The 27134-nt window shown below is 38.0% G+C and overlaps 1 protein-coding gene across 4 annotated transcripts in view; it reads right to left on the reverse strand.

The window, feature by feature from the left end:
* SLC44A1 (solute carrier family 44 member 1) overlaps window positions 1-27134 on the reverse strand; it is a 201939-nt gene that overhangs the window by 40964 nt on the left and 133841 nt on the right. The window contains exons 13-16 of one of the 4 annotated variants that reach the window (XM_030826457.1): window positions 23346-23483; window positions 14549-14785; window positions 12383-12463; window positions 6479-8847 (exon numbers count right to left, since the gene is read on the reverse strand). In XM_030826457.1, the coding sequence (XP_030682317.1) occupies window positions 8824-8847; window positions 12383-12463; window positions 14549-14785; window positions 23346-23483 (480 nt within the window). In that variant the 3' untranslated portion in view covers window positions 6479-8823. Of the gene's footprint in view, window positions 1-6478; window positions 8848-11262; window positions 12464-14548; window positions 14786-23345; window positions 23484-27134 lie in introns of those variants that run through there. The other 3 variants (XM_030826551.1, XM_030826507.1, XM_030826410.1) reach the window with 3 other exon arrangements.

Consider the following 27134-nt stretch of genomic DNA (forward strand, 5'->3'; position numbering starts at 1 on the left):
TTTTTTTTTTCTTTTTTTGAGACGGAGTCTCGCTCTGACCCCCAGGCTGGAGTGCGGTGACGCGATCTTGGCTCACTGCAAGCTCCGCCTCCTGGGTTCAGGCCATTCTCCTGCCTCAGCCTCCAGAGTAGCTGGGACTACAGGCGCCCGCCACCACGCCCGGCTTATTTTTTTGTATTTTTTTAGTAGAGACGGGGTTTCACCGTGTTAGCCAGGATGGTCTCGATCTCCTCATCTTGTGATCCGCCCGCCTCGGCCTCCCAAAGTGCTGGGATTACAGGCATGAGCCATCGCGCCCGGCCCAGTGAAGGCTTTTCTACTCTGCCTGGTGATTGAGTTCAGTTGCAATCTTAGCATTCACATGGCAACTCAGACTCCAGCTATGAAGCCTGGCTGGGCAGTGGATGAACTTTGTACTTCAGAAATTGGTTTTAGTACATTTATAGTTGCTATTCCAAAGCCCCCAGAACATGCTGTGAGAGACAGAAAGGAACAGCTGGGAAATTCTGGGGCACCCTTGCAGCATACTGACCTAATCTGAAACGAAGATGTTGCCCATGATTTTATCAGTCACCACCCTGGAAATGGGGAAGTGTTACAACACAGTAGACAATAACATTCTTTCCTATAAAATTTTATTTATTACATAAAAAATTCTATACATTTGTTAGACTAAAATACAGTTTTCATTATAATTCTGGCAACTGAGTCAGTACACAGAGAAAACTTGGCATTAGATCAGCACTTTTCTTTCTAGTTCATACTTCTGCACAAGAAAAACATTTCAAAGCTCCATTTCATATAGGCTGATTGTTCTCTGAAGCCAGATGGAATTCCATCCAATTCAGAGCTCTTGGAAGTTAATTTCCCAGCAAGATTTGATAACTCCAACTCCAGAAAGTTAATTGCTTAATATACATATTTTTAAAGTCCTCTCAGAGCATAATGCTCCATCTGTAAAGTCTGCACTGTGTCAATAACGACCGTCACAAATTCTAGGGCTACGACTGTGTCTGTGGGGCGTGTTCAAGCACCTACATGTTTGTTCCCCCACATGAATACAGTGTAGTGACACTGTAATAAGAAAAAAATCCAAAATAATGGTAAGGTAAATGATTCCAAACTATGAATTCATGGAAGGCTTAACTGTGATCCTCCAGTTTATAATGGACAAAGACAAGACAAGATACAAAAATTCATTTTGGCACTACAAAATAGGATGCAAATGGCAAAAAAAAAAAAAGACAAAAAGTCATCAGATTGAGAAATATGTGGCACCACAACATACTTCTCATGCCACATTACACAGCTGCGAGAAATCAAGACACACTGATGTGTGTTTTCTGCTCACATCACCCCATATGCTGGGCTGGGCTTGACACTGGATGTGAAGACTCAGTGCCTGAGAGATCAATAGCAGGTCCCTACTGTATTGACTGATCTTTAAATTTGGCCACCTTATTATTCTAGGAGCTCTATTCTAAACTCAAGGAGTTCAGAAAGGCTGTGCCAGCCAGTAAGTAAAGTGGGACCTTTGGTCTTCAGAAGATAGGGTTTTGTCTTTGGTTGTTTTTTGAAGCCCCTGTCATTTTGCTTGATGCCCTTCACACTTTTCTCCCTGACTTTTTGTTCAAGTTTTTTTCCTCCTGTAATAAAATCAGTTAATAACCACTGAACTAACTTCTTTAGATTTAAGCCCTATTAGAAGTGCATTCAGTGGTCCAGAATATTCTGAGAAAGTATAACAACTTCTTTCATTATGGAGCTCTTAGTACCTTTATATAGGGAAGAAGTCAGAAAACTCCAACAACACAACACAATCTAGTAGCACTAAGGCAACACAGCAGAAGAAAAGTTAACTGTCCCCATGTGATCATCTCTGAAAATCAAAATAGGCAAAAACAATAGGGGCCAAAAAGCAAGTTCTGAGCACAGACTACAGGAACCTAGAGGATGGGGAAAATCTACTTAACAGTCCCTGTTTCAAATCACCAGCCCCCAAAGCCATCCTATTATTGTCACATTCCTGTGTGGTATCTAATACAATTTATGAAAAAAAAAGTCATCACCTGATTATCAACACGGTAAATGAAGGAGCTCACATTTTCTAGTGGCAAGTAGAATGATCCATGGAACCCACTCTCTCTGCCCAATTATTCCCAAGTCTTCTTTTCAATGCCTACTTTTTTTACTCATATGATTTAATACATGCTCCTGAAATGACAGCTCAAATTATAATCCTAGCTGACAGGATGGGTGGATCAGATTCACACACGAAGGTCAGAATATTCCCTTGAAGTCTTACACTTCTGTGACAAAAGGACATATCAGATTTAGATACTTACACTGGACTTAGGCCCTTTTCTATCCAATATGGGAATTTCCACCAGTGGTCTCTGCATTTACTACTGTGGAAGGTTCATTAAAACTCTTCTAGGCCGGGCGTGGTGGCTCATGCCTGTAATCCCAGCACTTTGGGAGGCTGAGGCGGGTGGATCACCTGAGGTCAGGAGTTCGAGATCAGCCTGGCCAACGTGGTGAAAGCCCGTCTCTACTAAAAATACAAAAATTAGCTGAGCGTGGTGGCACATGCCTGTGGTCCCAGCTACTCAGGAGGCTGATGCAGGTGGAGGTTGCAGTGAGCTAAGATTGCGCCACTGCACTCTAAGCTGGCGATAGAGCGAGACTCCATCTCAAAAACAAAAACAAAAAACACCAAAAACAAACAAAAAAACCCCAAACTTTTCTAGGAGTGTGGGGCGGGGTAGGGAGCTGACTTTTCTCCTTTCTTCACCAGCCAGTTATGATATTTCCACTTTCTTCAGCATGAAAATGTAGGAAATGGTTTGATGCCTGACTATAAATCATGAGCCACTGGGATCAAATCTCACAAGAACTTCAAACCCCTTGATGAGTTTCTGCCTGCTTTTTCAAGGGCCCAGGGAGCCTTCCATGTAGATGCAACACCCTTACCTAATGGTAAGGTGCAGATGTGAAGAAATCCACATGCTTCCCTAAAGAAGATAGAGTAGGCAAGGGACTGGGGGCGGAGTTCTATTGGCAGAGTGGTCCGAAGCTGCTCTAGTGGGTGACTGGAAAACACTAAAACAGAAAACAGCTCCCTGATTTATGCAGGGAGAAAAAACACCTTTTGCATTTCTACCTTCAGCATCTGCTCCTCCAGCTTTCTACAAAATTTATTTTTTGCCAACTATGGACTACCCTTGAGTTTGCTAATTTATCATCATCTTCAACTGTTGTTGGAACTGGACATGTTGACAAATATATTTTAAGACAGTAGTATACTGATAACACTAAGCCACATAATGTCATAGCTGAGCTACAGTAAAAAGAATCAAGTGTTTTAGTAGATGGATTAATTACAAGGATTCCCTATTTAATTCTTCTTGGATTTTTTTTTTGGCTCTTTGCAAATAATCTGGTACCTTGCCCCAAAGAACCCCCAGGACACACACACACACACACACCCCCTCATAGCTCCAAGGAAAGAAAATCTTACTGTCATGAAGATTCAGTGTTGATCATCTTGTTATTCCTTCAGATTAGTGTGGTTTCTATTCCCTAACCTGCTACTAAATTACATAAAGTCTTTAAGTTATAAAAATGATTCCAGGTCAGAAGGTGGTAAGCATCATCTCAGAAGTATCTCTAGTGGAGGCCTAATCACTTCCTCATTTCAAAACACATTATCAGAACAACTTTGGAGCAGGCTTTTGACTTGGATTCATTAGCCCTTGAGGGGGTACAGGGGTGGGAGCTGGCAGTCTGAGGGCCCTGAAATTTTATGAGCATTTTGAATGTTCACAGACATGCGATGTGCATTTGAAAGAAAGATAGTCCATAGCTTTCTTAAGCTCAAAGAGACCCATTGCCCCTTCAAAATAACTTGTTTTTGAGTATCAAATATTAAATTCAGGTCTTAGCAAATAAAAGTGAGAAATTTCTGAGACATTTGTAAATTACAATGTTTCCATGTTCAACTAGATCTTCACTAGACCATTAATAAAAGCTTTATTGTTCTAAGCTCCGTGTCCCGGAGAAAATCATTTAAGTTGTAAAACAGCATCAAAACTGAAGAATAGCCTAATAGGTCTCGAACAATTTCACATATTTTTCACAAATTTACTAATGAATTTCCTTAGAACACATTCTGTCTATATAATTTACAAAGTGGCAATTGTTCACGCAATATTGAAACGGAATCATCATTTGTCTTTATACGTACAAAATCGAGATGGGGAGGAAGAAAGGGCACTATAGTATTTCTATAGAAAAGAAAGGTTTTCCACAGAAATCAGTAAGTTTAAAAACTGCATTGAAGTTTTCTATAAGAAAGATATTTTCAAAGATTTAAATCTTGGATTAAAATTATCCTCTTAAAATTAAAACGTGGAGTATAAGAATTTGGCTCAAATGTATGAAATCTGAATGGGAAAAGTGTGCTATTCTAAATTCATAAGTGTATACAACATGTGTAATTTTTGTTTTGTTTTTTAAGTTTGCTAGCTTTAGATTTTCTCTTGGCATATTCAAGGGTCTTGCTTTTTTAAAATTTGGACTATGTGCCACTAAGTTAACAAAGATGAGTTAATTCCAAGGAGCTACTGTGTATGAATAGTGCCTACTTTTCAAAAGGGCTAACATGCATTCTTAGTACACAAAGATACATGAATATGCATTTAAAGCAAAAGGCAGCCTATGCTGTGAATACAGAGTACACAAATATCTGCGTTATGCTTTTACTTATGAACCCACATTTTTTCAATATATATTCACAGACCACTTCTTACCAATTCGAGGCAAGCCATTATAGTGCACTCTTATTTGTCAGATGGAATGTATGAAAAGAATACAGAAATTAACCGTGGCAGGTGCACTGATAAGCCTCCAGACTCTGAGAGTTTTATTTGTTGTTGTTGTTTTTTAAAGTAGTAGAAAAGCAGTAAAGAACTTACTTATTGAAAAGTGAAAGCTTAAAGACCTTTCTGGAGGAAACTTCTCAGAGGCCATGTTAAGGCTATTGGGAAGTCCAATTTAAATGACAAGGTTACTGACCAAAAATCAAATAAAATATTCAAGTCACCATTACTGGCAGTTCTGGTTTTGGAACTGATCCCAGAATTCTACCTTGCAGGCTAGGAGATCTCTTAAAATGGCTGTTAGTAGCTAGTGATAGTGCATGGTGGAAATGATTGAAGCCTCAGGGGCAGTGACATGGCCTCACACATATGTGGTGCCTGCAGTTCCTGTAGCTGTTTTAAAGACGGAGGGAGAGGTATTAACTCTGCTCTAAAGCAGTTTGGGTCCAGAATAAAGGGGTCAGTGCCTCACACCCCCTACCAGGGTGAAATCCTAAAACTGCCCAGGGAAGGCAAGGAAGCCCTTGGCAGATACCAAGATCAGTGGTATTGGAAATAACTTACAATCAGCAGCTTAATGCCCTTCATGGAAAAAAAAAAAAGAGAGAGAGACAGCATCTCTACAAAAGAAAACCATTTCTAGTGTAACTTTAAAATAAACTCAGTAAGTGCCTCCTCCTTAACCATTATGGAACAAGTTTGGGGACCAACATACAGTTAAGCTACTTAAGTTGTAGTGACTTAGGACTTAATTATCTTATAGGATAAAATAAAAACTTTAATCCTGAACATTAGCCATTGCATTAAATGGTTTAAAGGAACAACTGGCTTTGAGCTCTGCTCATCCATGCAAGGATTATACAATCTCAGTGCTCTAGCTAAATTGCTAATGTTTTATTATTAATGCACCGGTAAGCCTCTCATAGAAGATGGGTCTCTTGGATTTACACTGAAATATAACTTTTCTCTTCCATATTATGGAAGACCTTATTCTTCAGGCAGGAGCTTAGAAAGTCTAAATTCTGCACCAGAGCCTTAATTATCTGATGGCAGAAACCATGATACTCTGGTCACTACTACAATTGACAATAGAGGACCCCAACTAAAACTCTAGAAATATGAGTCCTGAATGCAGTTTTGAAGATTCACCACAGAAGAAGACAAAAACCACCACACAGAATCAATGATTTATGAAATTATTCGGGTATCCACATTTCACAGAGAAATTTCTGTTCTTCATCTATTCTTCTCACTTGGGCAGAAGATGGAAGCAGTGAGCGAATAGCAATAAGGCAGCCCATAGCTAGCTGAAGAATGACTTGAAATGAATGAAAAGAGGCAGCAGGAATATCCAAACATAACCTCAACACATTTAAATATTGCTTAAAATCCTCTGTGAGGCTTTATCAAATTAATCAAGGAATCAAGCTCATGAGAGAGTGATATTCCACATATTAAATATCTCTCTGTGTGTGCCTGTGTAATGCATCTCTGCGTATTTCTATATGGCACATGAATTTACTTAAGGAAAACAGCCTGGCAATTAATTTGCAACTCAAATGACATGGTTACACATAGATTATAATTTCTAAACACAATGTTAGTAAAACAAAATTTATTTGTAAAACAGGACCTGTTATATAAAATGGCACACAATCAAGTTATACAAAAATACAAAATTTCTTTCTGATTACAGTTCTAGTTGCAAATGATAATTAGAAAGCATTCCTGGTGGCTTCCAAATAGCTGAGATTGCGAGCATATGGAACAGGGAGCAACAACAGTCCATGATGCAGGGATGTCCAAGTGAGTAGAACCTAATTTCCAAGTTCAGGACTTCCATCAGGTCACTTTGGAGGGACACCTCTTAAAGTTGCTAGCTCCTGGAATGTCTTCTGTTTTGATACCCATCTTCTAGACTTTTGCCAATTCTAAATTTAGTTCCCAATGTTTGTGAAAGTCCAAAATCTGTGTGGCTATGAAACAGATGGTATTCTGAATTTTCTCACATGATTTGCTCTCTCATCTATTTGGACAATTGTTAGTTACATAATTATATTTATTCCATTTCAAATGAATAAAAGAGAACAGCGATACTGTTTGGTGATACTAGATGTTAGATGTTAACTTCTGGAGAATTATTCTTTCAAAATAGCTACTCTCGCAGTGTTGGTTTCCCAGATCTTGCTAAGACATGAGCTCTCAATTGTGTGTATGTATGTGTTTTTTAAAATCCAGACTCTTATTGCAAATATTCTGAAAAATCAGAAATATTACATGAACTTTTAAAAGAAACCAAGGCATTTAGCAAATTTTAGCCTAGCTAGAGTAAAGAACACCAATACTTAAAAAAAAAATACAATTTACCTTTTGCAGCAATTTAAAGGTCCAACCCTTTGAAAGGAAGCACATTAGCAAACAGCTGCTTATTAAGCCCTAGTGACATTACCTGTATGCATTTCCATAATACCGATCTAATTCACTGTCTAGTTCTGGTAGGAGGCAATGCTTTCTTTCAAAAGATTCTCCTTCCATGGAATGATAAAATGCTGAGGCTTTTTTTTTTTTGTACAGAGCCTGTATTTAGTGCAATAAGTTTAAAAAATTTGCTCTGAAATATTTACTTTACATTAACAAAAATAGCTTTTTTTAAAAAAATTGTAACAAAAAGGAGTTATCGCATAAACAGATCATGAATTATTCTTAGCAAATTACACTTTTTTTTCTTAAAGCATTCACCATTACAATAAGCAGAACAATGGAATATTAGCCATTCATATCTGGTAAGCTTCAGGAATAAAAAAGCAAAAAACCCCAAACCCACCCCCAAACAAAAACAACAGTCACACTGGAGGATCGAAACATTAGCCAATTCTTCAGTTAAACATCGTAGAACTCTGGATACTCAAAGAATTGCCAAGGAGAGGAGCACCTGCCAGTGTGTTTTCAGATTGTATAGCAAGCATTTGAATAAAATGGCCGTTTAACCCTAAGCCACTGACGTTACTCTGAAGCCGAAGCCCAAGCACCGGAATTTTCAATGCTTTATGTTCCATGTTTCTGTCCCTTCTTTATTCCTCCCAGCATTACTTAATCTGCAAATCAATACACAGAAACTTAAAGGCTAAACTCGCTGGGTGCCCCAGCTTCCTTTCAAATCAGGCACACAAATGTGTGGAGGATGCTACTAAAGTCAATAAAGGAAAGAAAGACAAAATATAAGGGAAAAGTTTGCATACGAAAGATTATCTACCCTTTTCTTTTTTTACCTACTTTCTTTTAAAGAAGCGTTAGGGTAAACTACAAATACCTGAGGAGTTGGTTACCTTTTAATGTTGGCTGACAAATGTATGAACTATTATGAAAATTCCCATATTGGGCCCACTTGTATGTTTCTAAAAGTAAAATGACATGGCTTCTTTGATTGGGGAAAACTGATTGGAGTAATTCCTTATTTATCTGAAAGCATATGCCTAGTCTTGACCCACTAGGACTTATGCATCAGTAAAATAAGATCTTGATTTTATACACACATCAGGGAAATTACCCCTGAATAAACTTTAGACATAATTTGGTACAATAATTTTACCTATTTTTAAATAAAGATAAAATCTCCTCTAAGTTATTAAAAATGTTAATCACATATGAATTTTAACATTTCCATTAAGACAATTACAGTTGAAAACATTAAATGACGGAAGTTGCCTTGTAAAAGCCACCCGTATGAAAGGAGTACATGTTTGACAAAAATAAGCATAAAAAAGGTATTAAATCCCTGTTCCTTTTCTCTGATTTTGGCTGATTTATGTGTGTGTGTGTATATACATATACATATATACACACATACATATACATATATACACACACCCACACACACAAATACATAGTTATGTGTATATATTGTTTTGGAATGTCAATGGGTTTCCATAACCGTCGGCTAGGTTCAAGCAGAACTTGCTCCCGAAGCCTAGAAAACAAAGTCATACAGAGTATAATCTTAGACAATTACCATTAAAAGGAGATCATGAATGATGTTACAAATATACACATGGTCACAAACAGCAAGACGGCAAAATGGACTAAGAATCCTTCTCCCCTGAATTCCTGGAGCTGAAATTCTTATGAATGTTGAAAGTCACACTTTCTCCAGGATCATCTCTGAGATACACAGAGCATACTTCTCTAGCCCACGTTCCTACAGTGTCTAGGATTTTTCCTCCCTTTTCTCTTTAAGTTCTTTCCTCTATGATAGCAAGCAGACAGTCAGAAAATCTCTTTCCTAAACCTCTTCTCACTTTTGGTACATTTTTCCAAAATCACTTTCAAAGAATCATAAAAAAATTCATAAATCTTTAAAGTTTCCTTAACTAGTGCGCCTCTCTCAGGGAAAAGTTCAAGAACAAAACTGGAAGTTCTCATGTTTAGTTCAATGATCTCCTGTCAAAAGGAAAATATAAAACCTCATTTTACTGAACATTATTTTATATGCTAAAAATGAAGCCTAAATTAAAATATCTCATTGAGGAGGGAGGAAGATAGTGAATTCAAACAGCAGCAATGTTTCTAGAGCTATTGCAAAATAGGCATGATGCTCTTTTATAGTTGAACTTTCATCTACAGCAACAATATGTGAATTATATCAAGCAAATACAAATAAGCAATCCTAAATTCTATCAATCCCCAAACTTTCAGTAGAAATTTCTCAAATAGTTTTTTGGAAACACATGCAAAGGAACGGCGTTAGTAGGGGCCAACTCTAATCATGCATACTATGGAAGAGAAATAAAGTAGGTACTGAGGTGCCGAAAAAATAAAACTACTCTGTGAGCAGCATTTCACACTTGTCTTGTGGGAGCTTTTTAACCATTTAAAACATCATTCTTAGGGACCCAATGCTACAATGTCCAAAGCACCAGAACAATGCACATAGAAGATGTATTTTGGGATGCAGCAGAGGGTTTTTGCCATTAATGTGCAAGCAATGAACTGATGAACAACATAAAATGAAAGCAAAAATTAAATGAAGATTTTAATGCATTGTTTGAAGTAAGGGACACTATTTCAAAACTGAAAATACTAATAGGAAAGAACTCTTTCTAAAATATTTGGCATCTGGTAGAATGCCACATAACCTGGGCAATTCTCCCAGGATTATTACCTATAAATAAGGAGTTTAGGTAAGGAAAGTATACTTGCATTCTGATCTACTATAATTCATCTACCATTCATTAAAGAATACTATAGAAATCTGTGCCAACTCATGGCCAAATTACCTAGTCTTCAACCTCGAAATATTTCTCCCTTTCTTTAAATGCTTATTACTGAGTGATGTAATGAAAGCTTCAATCACTGGAAAGACAGAAAAGGGGGAAAAGCTTGGTTTATATTTTAAGATTTCATATGTCTTTTTAAGTTTTGGGCTTAGAATCGATTTGCTGAACAATTAGGACTACCAAGCAGTAGAAGGAAGGAAGCCTTCCTCATTTCTCCATGTTGCCATAGGGTTGGCAGAATCTCCACTGCTGCCCTCCTCAGCCTTTGTGAAATAAGAGGGATGCAGAAAGGTGTGGAGGGCAGGCATGGAACCTGACGGGAAGATTGCTGGTGAGCTTCCATCTGCCCAAGCAATCCATGTCTAGGTGATGCAAACTTAAAATTCAGAGCTATGTGGGTACTAGAGTGATCTGTGCTCTGGGATCTAAACATTTAAATTTGATTTTATAATTATTCATGCTATTAAGTAAGAGTAACACCAAGATAGGCACTGGAAAGAGTTACAGAGGAAAGGATTTATATCTAAATATTTTATTGAGGCTTTAACTTAGGTTGAATACATGATTAGTTTGAATATACATATAGCCTCTCTGCCTCCCTCCATAAATAAACCTATTTCCTTTACTCTTAATTAAATGAGCTTATTTTATATCATATATATATATCTATATATGTATATATATAGATATATACTTTTTGAGATAGAGTCTCGCTCTGTTGCCCAGGCTGGAATGCAATGGCACGATCTTGGCTCACTGCAACCTCCGCCTCCCAGGTTCAAGCAATTCTCCTGCCTCAGCCTCCCAAGTAACTGGGATTATAGGCACATGCCGCCATACCCAGCTAATTTTTTTTTTTTTTTTTGGTATTTTAGTAGAGACGGGGTTTCACCGTTTTGCCCAGGCTGGTCTCAAACTACTGAGCTCAGGCAATCCACCTGCCTCGGCCTCCCAAAGTGCTAGGATTACAGACATGAGCCACCTTGCCCAGCCTACTTAAATGAACTTATTTTATACTATATATTTTAAAGTTGGAAACCTACAAATCAGGGGTATCCAATCTTTTGGCTTCCCCAGTCCACCCTGGAAGAAGAATTGTCTCAGGCCGCATACAAAATACATTAAGGATAGCTGATGGGCTTAAAAAAAAAAGGCAAAAAATCTCATGTTTTAATAAAGTTTACGAATTTGTGTTGAAAGCCTTCCTAAGCCATATGCGGCCCACAGGCAGCAAGTTGGACAAACTTGCTATAAATCAAATCACTTATTAAAGCATAAGGAAGACAGAAAGGAAAGTCCTTACCTCACACTTTTGAACATTATATGCAGTCAGGGGACACATTGTTTAAAATTATTTAAGGATGCAGGCAATTATATAATATTTGAAAATAAACATGTTATTTAAAAAAATACGTGTTTAAATTAGGAAGTAATTAGACCAATATATGATAGAGGCATCTGTTGCTACACTATAGTGACAATACCCATGTGAAAAGCAGCTCAAGGTTCTCTTACACTCATTAAGCTGCTTTTTTCAAATAAAAGTGGAGTAGAGAGATATATTTGTGTATATATACATATATAATATCAATTACCAGAAATAATTTATCCATCTCACAATTAAACTGGGAGAAGACTAGATTGTCTCACTGAGTGGGAATGTGGGTATTGATGAAAACAGCCTTGTTTGCTACTGAAAAATAGGTTAAGAAACAAAGAAAGTACAACCTAGGCAACAGAAGAAAAAGTCAGCCAAGGGAAAAGGACAGCAATGTAAACAGAACCATATTTTTAAAAGGGGGAGTATGAATTTTAGCAAGTTGAAAGGAATTGCTATGATCACCTTCCAAAATGATAAAAATCAAACCGTCAGTTCTAGTGTATACCAAAATGTTCAGTCTAATGAAAGCCAAATACTGACAGTTAAAAAGGAAACAAGAGCAACAGCAGTTTTACCTTAGGGAAAAAACTATCATCCCCCACCCGCCCCGCCGAGCACTGACGAGGATGCTGTTCCTTTCAGCTTACTTTTACAGAAGGTGGTCTCAGTTGTGACAAGAATTCTGCCATCCAAGTGATGGGTAAGCACACAAACAGAAAGAGCAGCACGTCCTGCGTGATACAGATAACAAAAGCTTCTCCTGAAGAAGTGCAGTCAGTGAAGACAGAGAGAGAGAGGAAGTGAAAGTGAAATTCTTGGAGGGCAGCCACCTCCTCATCTCCACCTACCATCGGCTTTAGCTCTCTGGCATCAGCGACGCCTCCCTTACCAGCTTCTTTCATTGCTTTCCTACTGTTTTCCACAAACTCCTGCAAAATATGGACCATATTGAATAAATTCCTGGGTCCTTTCAGATTTGTTAGTAGATGGAATTCTAAAGAACATTTACATTTTTGACTCAATCTTGGTAAATGGATGGCCTAAAAACATAGCAATAAATAATGTTTAGTATCACACATGAGAGCTGCTAAATTTGTAGGAATGGACTCAGCAATCCGCTGATTAAAAAAGTCTTCTTTCCATCCATTCATTGTGACAATCTTACTAAGGCTCCAAGAGATAATGTTAGTTCTATCTGGAAGAGAAAATACCTAACATTTTTAAGAGGCTATTTTCTCATACTCAGAATATCATTTTATTTGTTGTTGTTGTTTTTTTCTACATCAAGGTTAAATGAAACAACAAGAACATGTTACTTCATAAGCCTCCACTTTTAAATAGCCATAGAAGGTAAAAGAACACATTGATATTGCTAAGCACATAATGCTTTGTTTCTTAACCAAACCATAAACAAACTACTCTTTTTAAAAAAGTGTCAATCTGACCATGACATTACTTCATAAAGCAGGAAGACAGGGTGTATCAACCAGAACCTATGGTTAGTAGTAGTCGAAATGGGAATATGCCGAAAGGGAACATTTCTATTCGGTCAACATTTACGGGGCACTCCTTCATTAAATATCCTCACCATTCCTACAGAGAAAACTGAAGGGTGGAAAACAGTTATTTTTTACTCTGCTTTTGATCAGTGACTTAAAAAACAGTAACACTCTTCTAAATGTTTTAATCACAAAAGAGATGCAATAATCATGATCAAATTCCATTAAGAAAATAACCAGTTAGAATTAGTTTAGACATTAAGAAAATGTCTATAATTTAGCTGATGTTGCCAGAAAAAGAGAAAATCAATGCCAAATAGGTCAGCTAAATCATTTGGAATTCTTGCTATTGAAAAAAAAAAAAAATCTAGGCTGGGCATGGTGGCTCACACCTGTAATCCCAGCATTTTGGAAGGCTGAGGCAGGCAGATCACCTGAGGACAGGAGTTCAAGACCAGCCTGGCCAACATGGCAAAACCCCGTCTCTACTAAAAATAAAAAATTAGCCAGGAGTGGAGGTGCACGCATGTAATCCCAGCTACTTGGGAGGCTGAGGGAGAACTGCTTGAACCTGGGAGGTGGAGGTTGCAGAGCCGAGACCATGCCACTGCACTGCAGTCTGGGTGACAAAGCAAGACTCTGTCTCAAAAAAAAAAAAAAAAAAAAAAAAAAAAAAAAAAAAAAAAATCTAGCTTATTTATTAATACACTTATTTTAGATTTAACTGGATAAAATATGCTCCTGGAAAATGACTTGTTATTTTAATGTATAATGCTTAGTATTCAGTATTACCCATTTTGAGATAGAAATATTTCATAGCTTAATGGCAAACTACTATTATTTAGAAAGCATCTTTACTTTGGCAACATTTAACACTGATTATAACGGTACTTAAGCCATTTAATAAGGTTTTCAAATTTTTAAAGAAATTTAATTGAGGTTCTAATATGAAAAATCTGCATATAATATCTGTGTAAAGGTTCAGATCTTGACTAATAAATAACTATACACTCTATCAGTCATGGGTCTGTTATCAGTATTCATCACAAAATGCTTTCAATTTGGCCTACCATATTTAAGATGATGAGTTTTAACCAGGGTTGACAGCAGTAATGTTTGGGGCAGTGGTGGACAGAGAAAGACAGGTAGGCACTAGGACCTGGGAAACAGGATATTTTGTCTTTGCGCCCCATTTCAGGAAAAGGCTAGAAGCTAGTTTAAAAAGTCAATTCAAATCTATCTAACTGCAGAGAGAGGGGCAGCAGGAATAGGGTGAACTTAGGACTATTAATGAGTACTGCTCTAGCTAGGTGGATCTGAAATGATCTTGTCCATGCCAAGAAGCCTTCCTCCCTGACTTACCCAAGATTAACTTCATTCATGAGTCAGTGCTACGGGGTTAATTCTAAATTACTCAGTTGCATATAATGTGAATTAAATATAGAGAATGTTTTACAAAATATTTTTATTGGTATTTTTATCCCTAAAATAGGAAAGGGCATTTGAGGTACTTACCATCAGCACTTTATCCATATAGAATTCTCTGCCAGGGCTCCCATCATTGTATTTTGTATCAATGGCAAAACACAAGAATAATACATCCACTACCATTTCATAAATAGACAGGAAGCAATGAGCGACTAGGAAAGCAAAGAGGCAGACGATGATCAGAGGCAGCACCCATACTGTGTAGTCCTGCTGGTAGTTGAGCAGCATAATCCCAGCTAAACCTGTGCTGCAGACTATCAGCACCTGAAGCAGAGAGAACAAAGATCACATTTAATATCCTACTGAAGAAAGCCACTCTTTTTTCACCATTTGCAGACTTAAAATTCTACTATTTATAAATGATGGTTGCATGAGGCCATTCCATCTCAAATGAGGAAATATAATCCACATATTCTCATATACACCTAGAGTTATACATGCTTATCATACAATATAAATTTTAAAATCATACTTTAAATGATTCTGGTTTAAAGATAATTAAGTTTTCCAAATGCTATGCTGCACCCTAAAACTTAACCTATTTAGAATCTGTGGCAATTTTTAAGATAAATGTATGCATACTTTAGAAAAAATTTACACACTCTTAGCACTCAGAAAAAAAGTGATATTTCAGTGTAATGGTATGTATTTTCTTCTAAGCATTTTCACATATATGAAATAGTATTATATAAACAAATCACTATAAGCTTTTCATTAATATATAGAGAATTATCATCATAAGTGCTTCATATTTACTCAGCTACATAATTTCATTTTATGAGTGATTTAAAATACATTTAACCATTCTCTTACTGTTGGAGATTTATATTTTTTTCAGATATAAATAATTCTGCAAGAAAAATCTATAGTCTTAGAACTTTTTCTGTGTTTCATATTTTATTTCACATAGAATATGTGGTAAATTTAATATAATTTGCCATAAAGTGTATATTTGGACTCTCTGTGAAGAAAGAGGTTGCCAAAAACATCCATGCTAAAAGAATAAAAGAAATAGCCAATTTAGTTATTGTCAAGAACCACCCACTCTGATGCTTCATCATTTCACATGCAGCATTTTAAATTTTTTGTGGTTTTTAAAATACATTTTATTCCAGCTTTTCAATAACCCTATGAATGGTCTATGGCAAATATTATCATCCCATTTTATAGACTGGGAAACATACTTAGAGATGCCAACCGACCTGAGTAGAAAAAAAAGAGTAGACCCAAGGTCAAGGTCATAAGAGTAGAAAAAAAGAATAGATCCTACTCAAATAATGGTCTTATGATGTCAACTCCAGTGCTCTTTCCAGATAAAAACTCAGAAATATGTGGATATTGACCCACAGCAGTAATGGATTCTACTGAATTCTAGACACACTCTTTCCCAGCCCTTTATTTTGTCTTGTATAAGGCTTTAAGTAAAGGGAAAAAAGAGACCCCTAGAATCATGGCAGCCTCTTCTTGTCTAGTATTAAGAATAGGCAGACTGAGAATTCTTCTTTGGCATTTTCTCCAATATTTATCAACATCAAGGCATTTCTCATTCACCATTGTCTTAACTAGGAGTTAAAATGCATTAGATGATACATTGGTTAAGCTATAAATTGATCCCTCTCTCAGATGCTTCTAGGGAGCAAATCTGGGTCTGCCCAAGCTTTGGAAGACTCCCCACCATTTTTGTAGCAACACACTTATGAATCTTCTCTTATAGTGACTTATTTTCTGGGGTTATTTCCATAGATGGTTAATTACTTCCATTTTCTTTTCTTTTTCTTCTTCTTTTTTTTTTTTGTTGAGACAGAGTCTTGCTCTGTTACTCAGGCTGGAGTGCAGTGGCATGATCTTGGCTCACTGCAACCTCCACATCCTGGGTTCAAGCAATTCTTCACCTCAGCCTCCCAAGTAGCTGGGACTACAGGCGCTCGTCACTACACCTGGCTAATTTTTTTTTGTATTTTTTAGTAGAGACAGGGTTTCACCATGTTGGCCAGGCTGGTCTCGATCTCCTGACCTCAGGTGATCTGCCCGCCAGGGCCTCCCAAAGTGCTGGGATTACAGGCGTGAGCCACCACGCCCGGTCATTACTTCCATTTTCTTCCACTCTCCTGGTTTCAATTTTAGAGTGAGTTATTTCCTATACTCTCCAAATCTTGCACATTCACCCTATTGGAGGGCTGAGGTTCTTCATGCTCTCACCATGCCATTAAAAGTTAAACCCATTTGAAATGGTAAAGTTAGTTATAGAAAAAAGGTATGGCTCAAACAAACTAGATGTTGAGACAAAAAGCTGGTGAGATGGAAGGTTAGATATTCTCATGCAAGAGATAACTTCAACAATTAGTGATGTTTAGCCAAAAAAAGTAGTAGTTATTCCCAAATATAATGAAAGAGTGTTATGCACTTATTCAAGCAGATACATTAATGGTTCTCAAACTGTAGAAAGGCTAAGAATGCAGATTCCTGGGCCCTAATCCCAGAGTCTGGTTGGCTGCATCCATGAAAAAGCCCAGTAGTTTGCATTTAAAAAGTATCCCAGGTGCTGATAAAGCCTATGTCTCAAGAAGCACTGGTCTGTATCACTGATCTCCATGGTAGAGTACCCACATCCTAGTGAGTATTTAACAGGATCACCTGGGACTTCTATTATATTTCTCATACATTTAAAATGTCTTCTTTAGTATGCTTTATAAGGCATATATTAGTAACAGCTATATATATATATATATATAAAATTGATAAATAAATGTAAATATATTGAACAACTGTGATCAAACTTTTTTCTTAATAGGGCGCATGACTTTATAAGTTAGGAGATCCCTAGCTGGGCATGGTAGCTACACCTACAGTCCCAGCTACTCGGGAGGCTGAGGCAGGAGGATTGCTTGAGCCCAGGACTTCAAGACCAGCCTGGGCACAAAACAAGATTCCGTCTCAAAAAAAAGAAAAAAATAGACATTCCTGTTCTAGAGGATAAATTACTGGAATGCCGTAGAAGAGATTCATGCTTTAGGTAGGATGTGGGAAGCAGGAAGGAAAGGATACTAGTTTTGGAGTCAGAAAGATGTAGATTTGAATTACAGAATTAGTACTTAGTTTTGTAACTCTAAGCAAGTTCATTTAACCATTTGGAGCCTGTTTTTCCATCTTTAAAAGAGACATAATAATACATACATCCCATGATTGTTAAAATAAGCATTCTAAAAGTATTTAATGCAATGCCTGGCAATGTTTCTCCCTCTCTCCCTTCCTTTCTTTTTAGTGCAACATTTACGATGCTCTTTCTCTAGAGAACCTACATTTTGAAAGATATTATTTACCAATAAAATAGCATTTATAAGTAATAATTCATATTCTCAATTTTTACTAACCAAAGTCAAATAAATTGTCAACTAGAAGATATAATTAGTGTGAGAAAAGATATTACCAAATGGAGGTGAAATAATTTCACACAGAAGCAAAGAAATTTGAGATTGAGGGGTTTTGGGATACCTTTATTAGGACAAATATCAATACTTACAAACATTTAAATTGGGTTATAAATCTCTATTCTTACCTTTAGGACCCTGTTGGCCAGTGACCATATGTTACAAGTCACTAAACTAGAAGAGCTAAGGTCCCTTACAGATCTAATTCACATTCCATAAAAACTATTAGAGTACCATACAAATGGAACCCATAATGATGTCTTTTTTTATTTTTTATTTTTATTTATTTATTTTTTTGAGACGGAGTCTTGCTGTGTCCCCCAGGTTGGAGTGCAGTGGCGCAATCTCAGCTCACTGCAAGCTCCGCCTCCTGGGTTCACGCCATTCTCCTGCCTCAGGTTCCCGAGTAGCTGGGACTACAGGTGCCCGCCAACATGCCTGGCTAATTTTTTGTATTTTTAGTACAAAAGGGGTTTCACTGTGTTAGCCAAGATGGTCTCGATCTCCTGACCTCGTGATCCGCCCGTCTCGGCCTCCCAAAGTGCTGGGATTACAGGCGTGAGCCACCGCACCCAGCCCCGTCTTTTTTTATTTTTAAATTCAGAGTTTTAAAGTTGAATTTAAAATTTTGAGGTAATTGTGAATTCACATGCAGTTGTAAGAAATAGTAGAATGGTTCCATGTACCCTTTACCCAGTTTCCTTCAATGATAACATCTTGTAAAACTATAGCATATCAATGTCACAACCATGATATTGACATTGATACTGTGAAGATGCAGAATATATCCATCATCACTGGAACCCTTCACTTTGTTATTTTGTAGCTATTTCCCCTCCTCCTCAACCCGATCTCTAACCACAAATCCATTCTCCATTTCCATACTGTTGTCATTTCACCTTTTTTATTTTTGAGAAAGAGTCTTGCTTTGTCACCCAGACTGGAATGCAGCGGTGTGATCACAGCTCACTGCAGCCTCTGCCTCTGGGCTGAAGCAATCCTTCCACCTCAGCCTCCCGAGTAGCTGGGAATACAGGCACACCCCACCATGCCAGGAGAATTTTTGTATTTTTTTGTAGAGATGGGGTTTCGCCATGTTATTCAAGCTGGTCTTGGACTCCTGGGCTCAAGCGATCCACCCTCCTTGGCCTCCCAAAGTGTTGGGATTATAGGCGTGAGCCACAGAGCCCAGCCCTGTTGTCATTTCTATTATATAAATGGAATTAATCTTCTGGGATTAGATTTTTTCACTCAGCATAATTCCCTCAAGATTCATTCAAGTTGCTATGTATATGAACAATTCATTTCTGGCATCATGTTTTATAATGTTTATTATGATCTATTAGTTGAACTACCTGATTAGAAACAAATTCTGCATGCTAGCAGCCATTGAATTGTAATGAAAAACTCTTTTCAAAAGATTTGCTGTATTCTATGATCAGGACTATATTTTTAGGAAAGAAAAACTAAAGAACATTTTTATTAAAATGTTAGAAACCCAGAAGATTTCTCTTCCTCTTATTTTTCTCTTTTCTGAATTTCTCAATTAAAAAAATGTATTTATCTTTTATGGTTCTTAAAGTCATTTGAAATATTATAAATATTACATTATTAAAAATATATCTTTCTGGAAAGCAATCTGGCAATGCACATCAAGAACCCTAATTAATTCTAATTCTAGGATTCTGGCCTCAGGAAGTAAAGATTGATGTGGGCAAGATTTATACACAAATACAAACTTTAGGTTAGTAAAAAATTGAGCACAGCTCAACTGTAAAAAACAGAAAACCTGAGGATTGATCAAATAAATGACACAACAGTTGTATAACCATAGTTAGAAAAGTTTTAACAAAACAAGAAATGCTCATAATGTAACACCAAGTGAAAAGAGGGATACAAAACTGCCTTCTCTACTAGGTTTTTTTTTGTTTTTGTTTTTGAGACAGAGTCTCGCTTTGTCGTCTGGGCTGTAGTGCAGTGGTGCTATTTCAGCTCACTGCAACCTCCACCTCCCAGATTCAACCAATTCTCGTCCCTCAGCTTCCGAGTAGCTGGGATTACAGGCATGTACCACTATACGCCTGGCTAATTTTTGTATTTTTAGGGGAGACGGGGTTTCCTCATGTTGGCCAGGCTGGTCTCGAACTCCTGACCTCAAGTGATCCACCCACCTTGGCCTCCCAAAGTGTTGGGATTATAGGCGCGAGCCACCATGCCCGGCCCTCTACTAGATTTTAAATTCTATGTATTGATCAGTATATAACCAGGACCTATAATAGTCCTTACCACATTACTAGTAGGCACTCTATAAAGATACGATAAAGAAAAAGTTTTAACAGGTCACTAGGCTGCTAAAAAAAGCCAATTTTAGAACACTGTGTTTTATAACCTTTATATTTTTCTTTCTTTTTTTTTTTTTTTAGACAGAGTCTTGCTCTGTCGCCCAGGCTGGAGTGCAGTGGTACAATCTCGGCTCACTGCAACCTCTGCCTCCTGGGTTCAAGCGATTCTCCGCCTCAGCCTCCCAAGTAGCTGGAACTACAGCTGCTTGCCACCACGCCCGGCTAATTTTTTTTTTTTTTTTGTATTTTTTAGTAGAGATGAGGTTTCACCACATTGTTGGCCAGGCTGGTCTTGATCTCCTGACCTCAGGTCATCTGCCCGCCTTGGCCTCCCAAAGTGCTGGGATTACAGGCGTGAGCCACCACGCCCAACCCATCTTTTTATTTTTCATTAAAAAAATAATGCACACTCAATAGAGAGAACATTATCTTACTACAATAAAGTGGGGTAGGGGTTTGGAATTATCTATATTTTTAATATCCAAAAGCAATCATTGTTAATATCTTGAGATATTCATTTCCATTCTTTTTCTTATAAACATTTTTAAACACTACTAAAGCCTAGTAGTTTTACTCAGCTTTTTCATTTATTACATTATATGCATTTCTTCATATTGTAAACTCTTAATAAAAAACATGGCTTAGTAGGTGAATAACAGTCTATTGACTATTATTCCCAACCATTTCTCTATTGTTAGGCATCAGATTGTTTACAATTGGTCACTATATAAATAATGCTGTATTTGTTTGCAGTTACTGTTACCAGGAGTGGCTTATCATTGACTCAGAATTACTGAGTCAAAAGGCTTTTAAAAAAAATTTTTAAAAGGCCCAAGGACAAATTTAATGCCAGCCGAGGCAATTATAGCACACAGTGATTAATAACTTAGAAGTCAGACAGACCTGAGTTTGAACGGCCACATTCTAGTTCTCTAAATTTGGCCAATTTAATTTTTCTCTAAACTTTATTTTAGAGTAGAGGAAACCAAAGATAATACTAGTAGCTCAACTTACAGGGGAAGACCAAATGTAACACTTAACAAAAGCCCTTCACTCAGTGCCTGGTACCCAAAGTATCTTAATCAGAGTTTACTAAAATCATCATCATCAAATATTGCCACTTAGTATCTCCCTTATTCCTCTAAATGGCTTATTTCCCTTTGTAAAAAACGCTGTGGGCAGTGGCTCATGCCTGTAATCCCAGCACTTTGGGAGGCCAAGGTGGGCAGATCACCTGAGGTCAGGAGTTTGAGACCAGCCTGACCAACATTGAGAAACCCTGTCTCTACTAAAAATACAAAAATTAGATGGGCATGGTGGTGCATGCCTGTAGTCCCAGCTACTCGGGAGGCTAAGGCAGGAGAATCGCTTGAACCCAGGACACAGAGGTTGTGGTGAGCCAAAATTGTGCCATTGCACTCCAGCCTGGGCAATAAGAGTGAAACTCCATCTGGAAAAAAAAGCGGTGTGTGTAGTGTGTGTGTGTATACATATATATACTTTTATTCTAAGTTGCTTCATATCTTTCTTAGCTGTAGGGATAAATTATAAATACGTAAACAGAAATAAAAATAAAGACGGTGAATTCTGAATCAGCTGTAGAGAACCGACCCACTTCATCACACACAATGCTATATATACTTCTCCATGCCAAACATATTTTCTTTACAAAAACATTTAAAAAATACAGTTGGCTAGAGCAACCTAAGGGTTCAATAGTAAGAGAAAGTTTACAAACAGTATTTGGTGGATATTTACCATGGTAATAATGAATAATTGTGAAGATTATCAAAACAAGATGGAAAATGTATATGATGTAAAGAGAAATGGGCGGGACAAACAGGTACGTATGCTATGATTGTTATACTATAGAAATACAAGCCGATTAAAAAAACATGGGAAGAATTATATAGAAATAAGTTATTTAGTTATAATGGTGGTAGTACAAGCCTTTTTCTTTCCTCAATTTAAAAAATTTTCTGAGTACTTTATGGTTTAATACTCAGAATGAAATCTAATTATGTTATTGAATATTTTGCAGTATTTTAATAGTATAGAATAAACTGCCTCTTCTTCAACACTTCTAAGGAAAGTATAAGTCTCGTCTCTAACAGCTCTATTTTAAAGGCGCTTATACATAATACTATAATAATAATGATGACAACTAACATTCACTGAGAACTTAAAATGTGTCAAGCACTCTCCTAGATACCCTACATGTATTAACAATGCATTAATCTCATGACCCTAGGAGTTTGGCACTATTATATTCCAATTTTACAGATGAGCAAACTGAGGCACAGAATGACTCCCTTATCTAACCTGCCCAGGTCACACAACTATCAGTGATAGAGTCAGAACTGAAATCCAGGCAGTCAGGCTCCAGTTGCAGTACCACTAACCAGGAGGAAGACTATTCCTAATTCTTTACAGTTCAAAACACGTAAAGAGGGCCGGGTGCAGTGGCTCACGCCTGTAATCCCAGCACTTTGGGAGGCCAAGGCGGGTGGATCACCTGAGCTCACGAGTTAGAGACCAGCCTGGCTGACATGGGGAAACCCTGTCTCTACTAATAATACAAAAATTAGCCGGGCGTGGTGGCACGCCTGTAATCCCAGCTACTCGGGAGGCTGAAGCAGAAGAATTGCTTGAACCCAGGAGGCAGAGGTTGCAGTGAGCTGAGATAGCACCATTGTATTCCAGCCTGGGCGACAAGAGTGAAACTCTGTTTCAAAAAAAAACAAATAACAACAACAAAAAAACAACACAGAAAGAGAAACATAGGCACATGACTTAGCCGCTCCATGCCTCAGTTTCCCTCTCTGTAAAATGAGGATAATAATGGAACTTATCTTAAAAATTTATTGTGAGGATTAAATGAGCAGAATATATGTTAAGTACTTATAACAATGCTGGACACAGAGTAAGGGCTTTCTAAGTACTTGCTATATATTACTTTTAGTTTTTTGGTGGCCTGGATATTTTTAAAATAAAAGAGCAAATATATATACACAAAATTTTACTGTATGTTGAAGAAAAAATACTTGGTCTTACCTTGCCTAAGAATAACATAAAATCACCCACTGTGTTGATGGTAGCCACTCGCAAAGCATTCTCCACCAGAATGACAAAGGCATCCTTTGCTGAGGTGCAGAAGTTGGTGCTGTTGATAGCTGTGGCTGTGTAGGCATTCTGGACAAAAGCAAAAACAACATTTTCATCAACAACTGAAACTTCCTTTGTTAAGATATAAACTGAGCATAGCTAAAACATAGCTTTTAAAAATATTTCAGTCAAACACATGGCACCCTTTAATGAGGTACAGATTGAGACTGAGTACAAGAAAATATAAGATTTAAAGCCTCATATGGTAAAAATAACTTTCCATTTGGCTTAGTTTTGGTCCTTTAAAAACACTGTTATTTATTAAAACATACACAAACCGCCGGGCGCGGTGGCTCATGCCTGTAATCCCAGCACTTTGGGAGGCCGAGGTGGGCGGATCACAAGGTCAGAAGATGGAGACCATCCTGGCTAACACAGTGAAACCCCGTCTCGTAAAGTACAAAAAATTAGCCGGGCGTGGTGGCGGGCGCCTGTAGTCCCAGCTACGCGGGAGGCTGAGGCAGGAGAATGGCGTGAACCCGGGAGGCGGAGCTTGCAGTGAGCCGAGATCGTGCCACTGCACTCCAGCCTGGGCGACCGAGGGAGACTCCGTTTCCAAAAAAAAAAAAAAAAAAAAAAAAAACAACAACAACAAAAAACATACACAAACCTTTCTAACATCCATTAACTTCTTCCCTGTCTTAGTAAATCAAACATAATTTAATTTTTCCTAGCTGTCTCAGGGTTTTGACTGTGAACATCAGCAGTGCACTGTAATCATTTAGGTGATGATTTAAAAGCTGAAGAGGTAGGTGTGGGCATCAGATTGCTGTGGTATTTTATCTGGACCATCCACTGTCTCCTCCTTTGTGGCTTTCTTCTATGCTCTCACTTCTCACAGCTCTTGTAGTACACAGCTCTTTGATGGCTGGCATTTTATACCCCTCCTCTTCCTGGGAGCAGAACCCTAAATCTTTTTTGAGAAAACAGCCTTATCCCATTCCCTGTCTCAGTCCCAGTGAGACTGTCACTACCTCCAGCTCTGGGGATGGGTCTTGGTTGACATAAGCCAATTAGCATACTATACCTACTGGCCACAATGATTGGTTCAGAATTGGTGAATAAACCAATCAGAGCCATTGAAAGCAAAAGCGATGTTCCCTGGGGCTTCTGGGAAAAAAAGGCTTTCTTTCTCTTCCATAGGTTCTCTTGAAGGTGTGAGGGTATGAATGGCTATAGCTGTTTCGCTAACATAATGAGAAGAGCTGCTGAAGATCACAGTGTAAAACTGAGGGTGAGGCCAACACCATGAAGTCAGAGCAGGGAGAACCTGGTACTTCAACTTGGTGACAAGTGGGACATTGGGAACTTGCCAGATTTCTGAACTTTTCAGTTATAGAAGCTAATAAATTGCTAAGAATCCCAGCTCTTCCCTGCTCCACCTTCTCCTCCCTCTCCCTTGTTCAGGTCAGATTGAGCTGAGCTTTCTGTTCCTTAAAATACTGAGTTCTAGCTGATACGCTTTCATTCAATTATACCTGCTTCTGCTGCCCCATGTGCTCTTTGACCTACTAGTCATAGACTGATTTTTTTTTCCATTCTTTTTTATGTTACATTCTAGAACAGCATTGATGTTTTCTGGGAAATGTGAAAAAGTATTATAACATCAAATATATTTGAGTCTTAGGAAGGAAAAGTATATGAACTTTGTGACTAAAACTTTTGGTCCTGAGGAATTTGGGTTTAGTGCTGACTTAAATTGTCTTTAGGTCCCAAATGTGGGGATTGCTGCGAAACTGTTGGAGATAAAGGGCTTACTTTACACTGTGTTGTCTATAAAGCTTTAACCACCGAGCCCAGGAGAGATAGTCTACAATTTACGAATATTCTAATTATAAGCTTGTTAGTTATTAGGAGTCTGTAATGAAGATGAGGTTTGAATTACCAAAAATTTAACTTGCCATTATATGATTAAATTCATTGATTAAAAACGCAGAACATTTCAGAGCTAAAGAGAGTACTGTACTGAGCAGGTCACTACCTGTGGTTCTTAAGCTTTTTTCAGTAATGGGGCAGTAGGAAATAAATTATGGTGCTCTTTAAGAAACACAGTATGAGGATGGGCACGGTGGCTCACGCTTGTAATCCCAGCACTTTGGGAGATCGAGGCAGGTGGATTGCCTGAGGTCAGGAGTTTGAGACCAATTTGGCCAACATGGTGAAACCCCATCTCTACTAAAAATACAAAAAAAATTAGCCAGGCATTCGGGCATGCGCCTGTAATCCCAGCTACTCGGAGGCTGAGGCAGGAGAATTGCTTGAACCAGGGAGGTGGAGGTTGCAGTGAGCCGAGATCGCACCACTGCACTCCAGCCTAGGCGACAGGGTGAGACTCCGTCTCCAAAAAAAGAAAAACAAAACAGAAATACAGCATGATTTTGGTATATAGAATTCCATCATACAAACTGGGGAAGTTTATTATCATCAGAATATATTACTATATTATGTTTGTAAGTCTTCATCTGAAAAACTAAAATACAAAACATCTTAAAGAAATCATACTAAGTGTTGCTGTTAGAATCTACCTGCTTCTTGCTCTCTTATATTGTCACCTGTCAGTGCTTCTTATCAGATAAAAGATAGCAGGCACCATAGAGTTAACTACCTAACTGCAGTGGTCCAAGTGTTTTTTTCCATCTCCTACAAAAGCTTCTTTTGAAATACTCTGCAAGTGCCTCAATGAAGTAAAAATAAACTATACTTTTGATCTTGTGTAACATTAACCTTGCTGAAAAACGATGAAGAAGAACTGCCCCAGCCAGTTCTATTCTGAAAGAACACAGTTTGGTTCCCAGTTCACACCAGCTCCCTAAGTACTCAGAAAAAACACTCAGTTAACAATTTATTCTATAGCAGGGGTGGTCAACCTACCACCTGCAGGCCATATCTGGCCTGCCAACTAATTATTTATTTATTTATTTATTTATTTTTGAGATGGAGTCTCGCTCTGTCTCCCAGGCTGAAGTGCAGAGGCACGATCTCAGCTCACTGCAAGCTCTGCCTCCCGGGTTCACGCCATTCTCCTGCCTCAGCCTCCCGAGTAGCTGGGACTACAGGCACCCGCCACCACTCCCGGCTAATTTTTTGTATTTTTAGTAGAGACGGGGCTTCACCATGTTAGCCAGGATGGTCTCGATCTCCTGACCTTGTGATCTGCCCTCCTTGGCCTCCCAAAGTGCTGGAATTACAGGTGTGAGCCACCGTGCCTGGTCTGCCAATTACTTTTGTAAATAAAGTTTTACTGGCACACAGTTGTGCTCATTGTTTACATATTGTCTATGGCTGCTTTCATGCTACAGTAATGGAATTGTGCAGTCATGAAAGATCCCGTATGGCCCACAAAGCCAAAAATATTTACTCTCTGGTCCCTCACAGAGAAAGCTTGCTGACCTCCTGATCTAGAGTACTGCCAAGGATTAATATCAACCTCATCTACTCCCTCATCTACTGTATGTGGAACCCACCCTCTTACTGGAAATACAAACCACATTTGCTCATTTCAAGTTTTAGTAACTTCCTCCACAACTTCCAATCTTTCAGCATCTTTTACTGTAATTCTTCAGTTCAACAATTTAATTGACAAAGGTCTTCAGTGATCTGGGATATAACTCCTTTGAAGAGAAATACTTTATTTCCCACATTCTAAGATATAATCAAGAGACTAATGAGCCAGTTACT

This window comes from Nomascus leucogenys, chromosome 1a, assembly GCF_006542625.1.
Source record: "Nomascus leucogenys isolate Asia chromosome 1a, Asia_NLE_v1, whole genome shotgun sequence".
Taxonomy (NCBI): Eukaryota; Metazoa; Chordata; class Mammalia; order Primates; family Hylobatidae; genus Nomascus; species Nomascus leucogenys.